The sequence below is a fragment of the Vicia villosa genome, linkage group LG6, assembly GCF_029867415.1.
Source record: "Vicia villosa cultivar HV-30 ecotype Madison, WI linkage group LG6, Vvil1.0, whole genome shotgun sequence".
NCBI lineage: Eukaryota > Viridiplantae > Streptophyta > Magnoliopsida > Fabales > Fabaceae > Vicia > Vicia villosa.
The window spans coordinates 89,715,813-89,730,630 of record NC_081185.1 but is presented as its reverse complement, the minus strand read 5'-3'; the positions used below and the strand labels follow the sequence as shown (position 1 = coordinate 89,730,630).

Below are 14,818 nucleotides of genomic sequence, written 5' to 3'. Positions count from 1 at the left end.
TGGATTAAACGAAATTAATACTGAAGCTTCTCAAAAGTATCCTAACTCAAGTGCTAAAAGGAAAGAACATGGTTTCCTTTTAAAAAGATTTCCACATTTGAATGAATGCATATGTGAAATCTAAATGCAAATTCCACAAAAAATTATTCCGTAATCACGTGGATTAATTGGAAATCAAAATTAATTAAAACAATGAGACAAATAATGAATGATTATCAAGGGCACTCATAATGAACTTGGGCCAAAACACCATTTTCACCATGCTAAATTCAAATTCAACTATGCATTCAGTCTCAAGTGAATTTCTCCTTAAAAAAACAAGACCTCAAATCAAATCCCTAAAACGAGGGAGCCATTATTTGGTGATGATGTGACAAAACCTCCACTGTAAGATGAAAAACCTAGGCAAAATTTGAGTGTGACACCTAGTTGCTAGTAATCCTTCCAAGGAGAAGGACACTTGGAAGAGTATATATGAAGAGATGGAGCGCAAATGCTCGGTCGTCCACAAGGAGTTGGTTGGTTTGTAGGAGAAGGCCAAGCTTGATTAATCTTTATAAGAGGAGGCAAGAATCTACGACTCTTTTTCAACTATGGTTGCGCAGATTGTTGAGTTGGAGTCCTCCCTTAAGGCGAAGAAAAAACGGTGTCAAGAAGATTCTGATGTTGTTGCTAAGGTGAACCGTAGCACAGAGGAAGATAGGAAAACTCTTCGGTAAGAAGCAAAGGCTAATTAATCGTTACTGTAAATATCGTCTAGATGATGGATAATTGAATTGATGCATAATTAGAAGGTTAATTAGGAACCTTTGATAGGATATTGGAAGTAATTACCTTCATTTTCCGGAAATTCTGATACAAATGTGAATTTGGATCTAGGATGATTCATTCGTGGAATTTTCACGAGAATTGAAGTTGAAATGATGCTTGTTCGGATCAAACACGATGAATCCTCATGTTCGATATTGAATGCGCTTGATTCAATGACCTAATAAGGTTACAAACTGATGAGTTGGAGAGCAATCATGGAAAAAATAGGAAATAAAAGTCGATTCCCATAGACGATGTCACTATTATATTATGGAACCATAATTGGATGTAGTTAGTTGATGTGGAATCTCAAACAGGTGGTGCTGATCTCTGATATAGCGACACATGGATGGAAATACATGATTAATACTCCAATGTCCAAGCCAGTTCAAGATTCAAGAAGAGTTTAGTGAAACATAGATATCAGAAAGTGTGCCTTGTATTTTATGTGATCCGACTTTTATACCTTGGGTCATATGGAGTGGATTTGAGTTGGTTTGGGCCTCATCCATTTTGGCCTTAAGTCGGCACATAATACACACCTTGCATGAGATGGATAAATTTATGCTCTACTCTAAGAAGCTTCCATATCACTTTCGGGTAGAAGCAATGAATAGTGCATGTCATATTCACATTTGAGTAATAATTCGCTCTAGTACCAAGGTTACTCATTATGAAATACGGAGGGGGGAAATTGTCAAATATGAAATACTTTCATGTTTTCTACCGTATTTTCTATATACTTTCCCATTGTGAACAAAGACGAAAGCTTGGTCGAGATATACTCAAGCTTGGTCGTAAGAGTGACGAAGATATTTTCTTGGGGGTATTCTATCAACAACAAGGCATATATTGTGTATAACAAACACAAAAAATGCATGATGGAATCAATAAATGTATAATTAATGATAACCAAATCGATGTCACTATCCTTGAAGATGAAGATGATAATCATATTATTGAGCATGATGTTTCTGACAACATAGGAAACAATCTTCAATATGCTGAAGAAGATGTAAAGTTTGATGAAAATGGGAATGTTATGGGAAATAAAGCACATGTTGTGGTACAAGGTTATTCTCAAATCAAAGGGGTTGATTTTGATGAAAACTTTGGCTCCTGTTTCTTGTCTAGAATCCATAAGACTAATGCTAGGTTTGTCCTACTTTCTAAAGTTCAAAGTCTACCAAATGGATGTGAAAAGTGTATTTCTGAATGGTAGTTAAGTGAAGAAGTTTTTGTTCCACAACCAAAAGGATTTATTGATCCTTGTCTTCCCAATCATGTTTACAAGCTAAGAAAAGCCTTATATGGGCTCTAACAATTTCCCAAGACTAGGTACAAGAGACTCACAGTTTTTTACTAAACATGGTTATGCCCGTGGAGGAGTTGAAAAAACTCTGTTTGTAAAGGACAATGGGAATCTTATGATAGTCAAATTTATGTTGACGAAATTGTGTTTGGAGAGATGTTAAACAAGCTATTAGATCATTTTGTTCGATAAATGCATATGAATTTGAGACGAGCATGGTAGATAAGCTTACCTATTTTCATGGTTTTCATGTGAAGCAAATGAAGGATGACATTTTTATCTCCTAAAGTATGCTAGAAATACTGTGAAGATATTTGGGCCGGAGAATGCGAGGCACAAATGTACACCTTCTTCCACTCATGTCAAGCTCTATAAAGATAAAAAAGGAGCAAATGTTGATCAAAACCTCTAAAGGAGTATGATTGGTAGCCTCTTATATCTCACTACCGTTTGTTCAGACATTACTTTCTTTGTTGGTGTGTGTGTTTTATATCAAGTTAATGTTAAGATTAGTCATCTTACTCAAGTCAAAAGAGTCATTAAGTACTTAAGTGGAACATCTAACTATGGTATTTTATTATAGATACCAACTCTTTGCTAATTGGATATTGAGATTCTGGATGAACAGGTAGTGATGAGGATATAAAAAGTACTTCTGGTGGATGTTTCTTGCTTGGGAATAATCTAATCTCTTGGATCAGTAAAAATAAGAATTGTGTCCTAGTTTCAACTCCAGAAGAAAATTGTATTGCTGCTGGAAGTAGTTGCGTCAACCTTTGCGGGGAAAAAACACTCAAAGAATATAATGTGACATAAGATGTCTTGACATTATATTGTAACAACTTGAGTGCTATAAATATTTTTAACAATCATGTTCAACACAATAGATCTAATTGAAGATAAAAATATCGCCCTTGAGCAAGTTCGAGCGGACAAACAATTAGCTCTTATATTCACAAAAGCTCTTGATGTTGTACAATTCGAGAATCTCTAATCAACTATAGGCCTTTGCATTATCAGCTTATAAGAATTATTTTTGTGAAGGTATTAAGAGGTGACGTGGGGGATTCTCAGTCAACCCTTTATCATATCATTCGTCTATTTGTTAGATGTGTCACCCCTTTTATTGGATATTCCACTTTCCTCTAGGATAAGGCACCCGACGAGGAAGTTGGGCGAGTGACGTGCCCTTTCCCTATAATGGCATGGAAGAAGTCGTGAGAGAAGCAAACCATGCTATTCCAAATATAAGGAGATAAACTGTCAACTCCCTCAATGGTTGCTACTTCCAAGAAAGTCTCAAATCCTAACCCAATACAACTATAAATATTCCAACATCATGGTGGAGAAGGAAAAAAACTATTTATGATATAAAAAATCATGCATACAATGCTTCTCACTCCTACGGGAGGTAGATCTCAACCCCACAACAAATCTGACAGCCCTCCACCACAGTGAATTGTCCCACATTTGTACTCTTTTAACGAGTACAATATATGAAGATGACAAAAGAGATTTAAAAAACAAATTAAATTGATTATATATTTAAAAAATTAAAATTTTCCAAATAAAGATTTTATTATATTTTAAACATAAAATAAACAACCAATTATTAGTTAGTTTAATGGTGATTAATGATGAATTTAGTAGGAAGGACTACAGTTCAATCTCCCGTAACTACGATCAATTTGATACAATCATGAAATAAACAAATATTCAAAAATGTATAAGTTAAAATTTTCTTAAACGAGTTTTATGTTAAAGATAATTAAATTGGCTTACCAAATAACTATTACGATTAATGAATGTAATTTTTTAAGGATGAAAAAACAAAACTTGATTATTTATTAAAGTTAAACACTTATTTAATCTAATAATTTATGATATATATAATTGTTCTTATTTGACACCTGCAAAGACATGATTTATAAAAAAGTATATATACAATAATTGGATCATATGTCATTATATCTTTGTCTCTTTATGATATTTGTCTCTATTATTTTCACCACATCAAATCAAACAAACTTTAAAAGAAAATATTACTCTTAAAAAAGATTCGCGTAAACAAAACAAAAAACTCCTAAAAAAAAGTAAAATATAATAAAACCAAAGTCTACAATCTTTTCTTCTATCTGAACTTTTGCCTCTTATGTTTTGATATAATTATACTTGAATACTGTTTTATGGAATTTCTTTGGTAAAAAACATAGTATTTCGATGTAACTTTCTTTCACTACTAGAAATACTCTGTTTTCCTGCGGATTTACCTGCGGATTTGAGCAACATTTCCGCAGGAAACTTATTTCCTGCGGATTTTCCTGCGGTTTTTGGTCCCCAGCTAAAACCTTCGTGGGTAATTGTTTCGGCAGGTAATTCCGCAGGAAAATCCGCAGTTAAATCCGCAGGTAAAATCCGCAGGTAAATCCGCTGTAAATTCCGCTGGTAAGTCCGCAGGTAAATCCACAGGAACGATAAATCCGCAGGTAAATCCGCAGGTAATGTAGTTCTAAATTTAAAAAATAAATCTAATTTATTATTTGCTTCTCTATGAAAAGGTTTATACTAGAAATAATATCTAGTATTACGATGCATGAGATCTAGTATTAATATCTCCAATCACATACATAATCCCACTTGAATATCAACATCCAGCACAAACAACAAGTTCTCATCTAGCTAAAACATCCATATTTGTTAAAAGAACAACTACTTACACTTGCATACAGCACAACATTGTTATAATTCCTCCATCACATAGAAAACGAAACTTATAAACCTAACAATTCTCCAATCTAATAGACTAATAAATTAGAAGCAACTTACTAACTAACCCAACCGACGCAGACCTAATGGCTCTCTATCAAATATCAGTATGGAATCGTGTTATCAAGTATTGCCACCAAAGCGCTTCTCTTATGAGTTCCCGTCGGTGTTGCCGAAATCGTTGGAATCGATGTCGTCGTTCACCCAGACTGGTACTGCTTGGGAGTTTTGCTGGAGCCTACTCGCTCGGTGTAACTCAAAATTAGCACAAGTTAGAGCCTTGTTTATTGCCAGAATAAATGCATCAAATAGCCGACGATCAGCGCCTATACAATAACAAACCAATACAATCAAAATCATGATAAAATAAACAGAGTATTTCTAGTAGTTACCTTGTTGTCCTAAGAAGCAGCTGCGGCAGCAGGATCTACAAAAGAAACAAAATCAGTAAGTTGAAAAAACCAAGAGCATCATAAAACTATAATTTGCTTTGAATCGCAGCTCTGAAACACATCTTCGAATTTCAAAGCAAGACTATTAATTATAACTCAAGCTATTCTTAATTTCAGTATATCATCAATCATAAAATACGATTTTGTTTTTCATGTTTGTTATCATGTCCAGACCAAATTCCTTGTCATAGCAGTAACAAGCAGTAAAGAATCTCGACTAATTTCATAGAGTATCAGAAAACATTAGCTCAAAATGTGAATTAAAAGACCGATTTTATGCAACGTGAACAGACTGAAGTATGACATATTGCTTAAACAAATAAGACATAATGTTTCAGAAGTAAAGCATGCATTGGATTGGAGCAGCAACTCAATTGTTTGTCAAGATAATTAGCTACGATAAATCAAGGGATCAGCAAGGTCAATTCCAAACCACCGGGCAAATTCTTACATTGGCCCACTATTTTAGTCATATAATAACATAGCAAAAAATAAATCTTACAAGCAACTATGATACCTGCCATGATCTAGATTCAACTAAAAAGTACTTTAAGAAAAGCCATTATCTTCAACTAAAACCAAGAGCATCATAAAACTATAATTTGCTTTGAATCGCAGCTCTGAAACACAATTTCGAATTTCAAAGCAAGACTATTACCATCCAGGAGTATCGGCGGCATCAAGGTAATCACTTTATAGGGTAGCCAAAAAGGCTGCATTGACAACATATTGGAGGGCCTGAGGCCTACCATGATTTAATTGAATCAAGCCTCCTGTGTACATAAAAAAAAAAACCCAACATTTGCATCAGAATCGAAATTGGAAAATCATGAACTCTGGTGTCGAGTTAAAAGCTTAGAAGTAAGAATTGGTTACCTTTGGTTCTGTTAAAGCTTGTGAAAACAGGTAGGTAGGAGCACATGATTATACTGGTCTGATTGTGGAAGGTCCTTAGAATTTCTTCGTATGGATACCCAAGACTCAAGAACAACCTCAAACGACTAAGAAGAACCTGAATACAAAATGTCAAAATCGAATTAGTCAAGTTTGTTAAAATCAAATTATACGTGCATGCCTTAACGAAGAATCTCAACAAAATTACCTGTGCACTAGCAAGCTTGTTATCCCAGCTCAGTACTCCATAATCAGGCCTCCCCAGAAAGCACCGGCACCATGAACAAGTTTCTTGGAATAGGCTTTGTTGTCTTTGAAAACAATAGATGCAGCCGCCAAGGCAGCAGCCATCTCTGCAGCAAGCTCTGAACAACTGTGACATTCGGTGACTGGCCTGTCGTAATCAATGTCTTCTGGACGCATCCAGCAGTAGTGATCATTGGGTGTCGTACTTCCATCTGAGGTATCTCCACTCCCGACCTCTCGAAGAACACCGAACACATGAGATCCATAGTAACAAAGATTTCCAGAAATCAACTACGTATAAAATCGACTACGTATATCATAATAGACACTACAGACAGAAATATAAACCCACAGCGATAACCAAAATAGAATGAAATAAAATAAAACAAAAAATAATCAGCGGCCCATTTAATGATTTCCTTGACATGATCAAGCTCCCCGATAGCTTCATATTTACCACTATACTCAATAACACTCCAACTCAACATAGTGATGGAAAAAGCGGCCGGAAAATTGAACTTGATGGCATCTCCAACATCATAGTATCCACCAACCAGATCCTTGGTTGCAGCAGAAACACCAGCACCCTTTCCATCTTGCATACCCGAAGTTCAAAAGATCAAACTTTACACTATTAGTCCTTATATAACACAGAATAAAAAAGAATCACAGATCAAATCAAGCAAACTTACTACCATAGAAAACCCATCTTCATCAAGATCCATGCTTTACACTATTAATCACATACCAAAATTGTTTCTATTGACAAAATTCATATAAAATTAAGCTAACATAAACAAAAAAAGAAACATTTTTCATCAAAAATTGGAACTTCAGTCTCATGTTTGACACAAAAATAAAAACAAATTTTGAACTATTACTCAATCCCTATGAAACAAAATGAATATAGATTTAGTATGAAAAGAAAAAAGGGCACTCATAAAAAGGATAAAAATCTAACATTTTTGTGCATTGAAGAACATGAGAGCTTTATGAAGAGCAATGTCTAGACATTTTTGTAGCTTAAGAGATGTCATAATGTCACAAATAAATGTTGAGAAAAGAAAACTGTTTCAAGATGTACCAAAAATTAACAATGGATTATCTCAACTTAGCTTATTCGAATATGAAACATCAGCTTGATACTATTAGATTCTAGAAACACGGATAATTATAGTTTTCCATCTTCCACATAAACTAAAATTTAACACCTTTTCTTCTACATTCAAGGATCATTAAGAATACAAATTCGGGTTAAAAAAAGACCAAACATTCCAGTTACCTTCAGCTCAAAGATTATTAGAGTACAAGACTCAGCTCAACCGTTGAGATTATTAGAGTAATCTCTCATAATATATTCCAGGAATTTGTTAAATTATATAGAACAGATATGATATAAATAACATAAAAAAAAACAAAATAATGTTCTAATATATGAAATTAATGATTAGTCTGATATATCTAATTATAACAAGTAAAACAATAGTTCTTTGACTGCAAAAACTGATGGATTTAAGAAACTACATGCATAATGACCTAGCTAGTACAAGAATCAGCTCAACATTAAGACTAATAGAGTCATCTAATATTATATCCCAGGAATGAATTTCTTAAACTACATGGAACAAATATTATAAAAACTAGGCAATGAGTATTTAAATAGCAAAAAATAGTCCCCTAAACTGGTATAGCACATGAGTATTTAAATTTACGGTGTGAAAGCAATGTAATGGAAATAGGTTCTATTGGTGGTATCTGGGACAGTCTGTACCATACGAATTATGAACATGGTAAATGTCCTTGGACAGAGATAAGAACAATTAGAATTCTAATACTAAAGTTAAAAGGAACACTATGATACTTTCTGAATATATTTCACTAGTTTCGGAATTCTAAATGCTGTTGAAACTGCATGTAGAGTGGCGCTAAGCAAGTTTGGACTTGATATACAAATAAAACTACTTGTCTTAAAGAGGCATAGTTTATTACTTTTGAGTAGCTTTTTGTTCTTTAATAGGATAACACCACAGGAAAAGTTGTGAGACTAATAGCTTGGGCTGATAGAGGTGGTTCTGCTCAGGCAAAACTCCCCCCGTAAAATGGCAACTACAGGTTTGGGTGGATTGACAGTTCTGCTGGTAAAGTTTGCCTAGGTTACAATCCAATCCATTACCTGTCATAAAGTGGCTTAATTATTACTTGAGTAACTTTCGGTGGATTAACAGGATATCACCATAGGCAAAGCTGTGAGACTAATCGCTTGGACAGCAAGTGAGGGTTCAGGTTAGGCAAAATGATGCATTTAATAGTGAATTTGAAATAAAGTGAATAATGTCAGGATGCATTGAATTGCAAATCAATATAAGGATGAACAAATTAGATTAACATTTTGCTATTTTATGGATTGATTTCAAATATTGATAATGTAGATTACATAACACCGGATGACTCCTCCAATTTCAACGACCAAATTGGACATTTACTATTAATCCACAGTTGATTACAGCGGTGAATCAGCGAACTACAGTGATAATGCGGGTAACATTACAGGACAATAGAGTAAATTCAACAAAACAAGAAAACACCATACCATTAACAATGTCAGAAATTTCAATCTGAGAAGGAACAGTAGGACCAAGTCCTTTATCATCATCCACAGTACTCATACAATAAACATTCCTCAATTTCGTTGAGCCGTTAACATCAACTAAATCAAATTCCTCTCTCACCGCTAACTTCGCCATGAAAGCTGAAACAAGAGAAACAATATTTCAATTTTCAACAAATAAAAAAAAAATCCAAGAAATGAAAATGTTGAGAGCGGAAGAAGAAGACTGACGAATTCGGTTGGGACATTTGATCGAACACCTTGCGAGCGAGGACAAATTCTGCATTTTTCTTCCAAAAGCTAAATTAAACATTCAGATTTAAAACATAATCAATAGAAAAACTTGCAACTATTCTCAATTTCAAAACATCATGTATCAGTATATTTCAACTACAACCAACTCCATTCAACAGAAAATCCCAAACGTTATTCGAAATTACGAAAAGAGAAGCAGCGGTAGAAAACTAACCTTCCCAAGACAGTAGCAAGAGTTTGAAGGTAAGTATCAATCATCTGTTCCCGAGAGGGTTTAGGGTCTTTAGGAAACTCCATCACAATGAGCCAATGGTTGTAGTCACAACCGGGAAGCATAATCGTTTCCTTCTGCTCATTGCTTCCGCTTTTGTTGGAAGAGAAATCTTCCTTGACCGCCGCGCGAATTTGGATAGGATTACGGGTACCGATTTTTGTACGGATGGAGAGGTTGTTGAAATTGAGAGATGAGGTTTTGGGGTGGTTAGGTGGGGTTAGGGTTTGGGGTTTCAATTTTGTTTGAAGTGCTATCACTACTACGTTGTAGGATAAGAACAATTGGGGTTTTATTCTCAAAACTGGTCTATAATTCTCATAAAAAACTTTCAACTTTTTTTAATTTTAACGATTCTCAATACTGGTTTATATTTCTCATCAAAAAAATTTCAACTCTTAAACTTTTTTTTTTTAATTTTAATCTTTATCAGATTTTTTTTTCCAATTTTTTATAATTTTTAATTCTATTTTTCAAAACTTTCATACCTATTATTAAAATATAAGTCAAAGAATTGAATTGAAATACACTAACAGCGTAAAGAAGTTAACGTTTATTTATTAAAATTATTTAACTTTTATTGAGATATAAAAATAATATTATTAAACTATAAATCGAAGAATTGAATTGAAATACACTATCAGTGTAAAAATAATTGACAGGGTCAACCATGTTTGGGTTATTGAGATAATATTTTTAAAATATGAGTTACTTATGTAATCTTTTCTAAAAATTGATTATTACAAAAAAAATCTTTGATACCCATTCTAAAAAATTTTAATACCTTTTATTAATTTTATTTTTCAAATTTTTTATACCTTTTATTTCATCAAAAATTAAGATAAAAAAGTTAAAATAACACAATTCACATTAAAACATTAATTAAATATAATGATTAATTTTTAAAAATAATTAGACAAAAATTACTATTATTTTAAGAAAATAGTTAATTTTGCAGCAAAATCCGCAGGAAAGTTTCCTGCGGAATTACCTGCGGATTTTGTATAATAGTTTGGTTTTTATAAAATAGATATGCGCAGCAAAATCCGCAGGAAACATTCCTGCGGATTTACCTGCGGATTTTGCACTATGGTTTCGTTTTCTAATTGAATTATATGAACCGCAGAAAAATCCGTAGGTATTCCTGCGGAATTTTCTGCCAATTCTAGATCCACAGAAAAATTTAGTTTATTTAAGAAAGTCCCAGGAAATTCCGCAGGTAAATCTGCAGAATATTTTCCGCAGGAAATTCCGCAGGTAATACGTGTATTTCTAATAGTGTTTGTATATAAGCTAATATTTCAACCTTATTAAAAATTTAAAAATAATTATTTAGAGTCTAAATTTTGTTTTTATTTTAACTTTTATGAAAAATTTTTTTTTTTAATTGATTGTGTTTATGAGAAAAATAAGTGGGAAAATAAATTAAATGTAATTTATATTTAATTTATCTTTAAAAAGATATGTTTACAGAATAAAATAATTAAATGAAACAAAATTGATGTTTTTTTAGTTAAATTATTATTTTTTTAAAAAGGTGTTTTTTTACTAGTATATTTTATCACAAGTATTAATGACAATAAATTATTTTTTATACAATTGTTCCCGTATTAAATTTCCATGAAACTTCAATGAACTTTCCGTGTAAAACAAGGACATTGACTATTCTATATTATATTTTTTTAACCAAACTTTGCCTATAAATTATACTCCGATATATGATTAAAGACTTAAAAGCAAACAACATAAAGAAATGGGAAATTTATGCTCTGGACATGAAAAGAGAGAGAAGAACTTTCGACATGAAAAGAGAAAAAAACCGAGAGGTGAGGGTGGGGGAGGTGTTGGTGGAGGAGATGATGGAGGAGGTGATGGTGGAGGAGATAACGGAGGAGATGGAACTGATGGTGGTCATATAGGAGGACATGGAACTGGTGGTAGTCACCATCACCACGGAGGGCATGGAACTGATGGTGGTCACCATGGAGGACATGGAACAGGGGGTGGTCACCATCACCACGGAGGGCATGGAACGGATGGTGGTCACCATGGAGGACATGCCGGCGGACATGTTGAACATGGAGGGGGACATGTTGGACATGGTGGTGATCATGGTGGAGGCGGTGGTGGTGGTGGGGGTGGCTTCTGAGATTATGGTTGTCAATAATTTGGAGTAAGTAATTGATATGTCACCTCAGTGGTATAGTAATGTTTTGTAAAAACTTGGTAACTTTTAGGCTCATCATATCTCTTTCACTTATGTGGCATATAATTTCGGCAGTGAAAGTATATTATATAGTAGTAAGTTAATTTGTATAGCATAAATTTTAATAATTTTATTCAATTTGATTTTATTAGATGGTTTTTATTTTATGGATTGAAATTTCAATTTTAGGAATATCGAGTTCGGAAACTAAGTGTGTGAATCTTAGGATGTGTTTGACGGTGGATAAAATTAATTTTAGTAGAATTGAGTTTGGTAGAATTGATTTTATTAGAATTGAATTTAACAAAATTAATTTATATTTAGATAGTACATTTATGTAAAAGTGAGTTGAACAACAAATTTCATTGTAAAAATCATTCAGAATTAATTCTGGAGGCAAAAACTATAAATTCTAGCATCAAGTAGAATCAATTATAAAGACAAAATTAATTCTACTTTTACCTAACCAAATATTTTAAAACCACTCAAAATTAATTCTACATCTTTAAAATTATTTTTAGCTTTTTTAAAAGTCAAACCAAACCTGCACAATGTCTAGTCTATTATTTATGAAATGTATTTGGTTAACATTTATCACTTTTATGAAATTATTTGTAAAAATGAAATGAATTTGCAACATCTAAACTTAAATTAATATTATTTTTATAGAGATGATAAACGAGCATGTCCGTTCATTTAATAAAGAAATAAATACGTTCAATTTGTTTATACTTATGTTTTGATTCATTTGTGCACCGACTAACAGTTTTTTATTCATTTTGTAGGTATTTGAGCATGTATGGAGCATTGAGTAATAAAAGCTTCAAAGATGCATTTTGGATCAATAAAGAAATAAGGCAAAGAAAGAAAGTAAATAGAGTCAAGAAAATGATAAGTTTGAGACTGGTGTCGTTTGCCGAGCGAAGCTTCTTTCGTCGGGCAAGCTGCTGCTTCTGGTGTGGGTCGTCGAGCGAACGTGAAGATGAAAATTTTCCTTTGGCTACTGAGTGGGTTCGCCTCTTAGTCTCCGGGCGAGTTGTTGGTGTAAGCTCTAGAGGCCAATACTTTTGGTACTTGTATCGAATTATTTATTAATAATAAAAGATATTTCTTTATTATGTTTGTTTTTTTAAAATAATAAAGTCCCTAGAATAATTAGTCTGTTTAATGAAATGTTAAGTGCGACTTAATCTTGAGATCTCATTAAACATAAGGACATTATTCTTAAAGTATCCATAGTCAAGCTTTATTATGAAGTGGGATAACATTAAAGCATCAAGACTATTATGAAGATAGACTGATGATCACATCTCATGGATCATGCATAAGGAGTTATCAAGTCTTGACATAGATATAAATATTAGGAGTAATATTTATACTGGATTGACCCGCTATGAGAATACTACATAGAATATTATGCAAAGTGTCATAAGCATTGCACACACAAGCATTATCACGGAAAGGTTTTTGTTAGATCACTTGACATTTTTTTGACTTGGATAGCAGTGACGTGTTTCTAGATACCGCTCACTGTTTATTGTGTTAGATGTGTGATTTAATATAATTGCCAACGTCGCGAAAACCTACAAGGTCACTCACAAAAGGACAAGTTGATGAGAGACAGAGAAAATAAGGAACACTGTAAGGTACGGTGCCCTTAAGTGAATTCGGAATGTGGTAAGGTACCACATGCTTAAGTGATATACGGTGCATCATAAGGTATGATGCCCATAAGCTTAATTGGGCTTTTAGCTTGCATCCTTAATTGGGCTTTTAGCTTGTAGCCCACACAAGTGGTTCTATAAATAGAACCCTTCTGCTGAAGCATTTGACTTGATGAAAATTCGGTCTGAGAAATCCTAGGCGTATTTTCTTCTCTTTCACTCAAAGCCTTCATTCGTATAAGCTAGCACTGAGAATGAAGGGATCTGTTCTTGTGGGATGAGTAGAGACGTTGTTCTTCATCAACGCTCGTGATCACTCCTTAGATTCAGCATCAAAGGTTTCAATCGCCACAAGAGGTAATAGTTTCTATCACTAATCATGCCCATTCGTAAGGATTACTAAAGGAAAATCTTAATTTTCGCTACGTATTATATCGCAATTTTCCTCACAAGTGAATAAGGATTTGCTGGGCGAAGCTTCCATTCGCCGGGCGAAAGTAGAAATTTTTTCCAGCTTATTGACGTGGCGGAGGCTGTGTGGCCAGAATAAAAGGTTTCGCTGGGCGAAGCAAATGGCTCGTCGGGCGAACGTGTGGTTGGTTTTGGGGATTTTTGTGCTCCCATACCAATTCCATCCATTTTTCTTTAGGATTAGCTTAGATAACAACTTTAGATTTTGCATATGGTTATTCAAAGGTAGATTGCTCATTGACCGACGCTGATAACCCGAAAGATTTGTGGCATTTCTCTCTTTCTCTCTATTTATTTCTCTTAGTTGAATTTTGTATCTGTATTTACTTTGAACTCATGTATATTTGTCACCTATGACGTTATATAATATCATACTTTTAGTTTTATATTATTGTATATTATTTTATTTTTGCAATGTATATTTATTTCAATAATACATATAATGGTAAGTATGAAAGATGGAGTTAAATTTATTTCAATAATTCATATCTTAATTCAATAAGATTATATATTTTATTCAATAATATTATTTTCTATTTAATTTTAGACAATATTTATTTAATTTAAATAATACTTATTTAAATGATATAATATTTAATATCAATAAATTTAAAATAGTTATATGCACTAAATAAAATGGGTAAGTATGTAATATTATTAAGTTTTTTTCTTGTTACTTAGAAAAATACAATGACTTAATGGTAAGTATCAAAGGAGTAAAATTTATTTCAATAATATTCATATATTTAGTTCAATAAAATTATATATTTAATTCATATTAATTTCAAATAATATTTATTTAAATTATATGATATTTAATATCAATAAATTTTAAATAGCTATATGCACTAACTATAAAGGAT

The 14,818-nt window shown here is 32.9% G+C and overlaps 1 protein-coding gene and 1 long non-coding RNA gene across 4 annotated transcripts; one reads left to right on the top strand and one right to left on the bottom strand.

Annotated features, from left to right (window-relative positions):
* Positions 1 to 4,671: 4,671 nt before the first annotated feature.
* On the bottom strand, positions 4,672 to 9,696 carry LOC131609294 (uncharacterized). 3 transcript variants are annotated; one of them, XR_009286063.1, is made up of 8 exons: positions 9,558 to 9,696; positions 9,320 to 9,368; positions 6,938 to 9,229; positions 6,443 to 6,714; positions 6,217 to 6,352; positions 5,999 to 6,113; positions 5,281 to 5,315; positions 4,672 to 5,214 (listed from the first exon to the last, which is right to left on the bottom strand). It is a non-coding gene; the product is annotated as an uncharacterized LOC131609294 (long non-coding RNA). The 3 variants fall into 3 exon arrangements; XR_009286064.1 differs by having other exon boundaries at positions 4,674 to 5,214; positions 9,071 to 9,229; XR_009286062.1 differs by having other exon boundaries at positions 6,443 to 9,229.
* Positions 9,697 to 11,337: 1,641 nt separating this feature from the next.
* Positions 11,338 to 13,093, top strand: LOC131611856 (glycine-rich cell wall structural protein-like). Its single transcript, XM_058883700.1, has 2 exons — positions 11,338 to 11,787; positions 12,606 to 13,093. The coding sequence occupies exon 1, from the start codon at positions 11,368 to 11,370 to the stop codon at positions 11,761 to 11,763; it is 396 nt and encodes a 131-aa protein (XP_058739683.1). The 5' UTR covers positions 11,338 to 11,367; the 3' UTR covers positions 11,764 to 11,787; positions 12,606 to 13,093.
* The last annotated feature ends 1,725 nt before the right edge of the window (positions 13,094 to 14,818 follow it).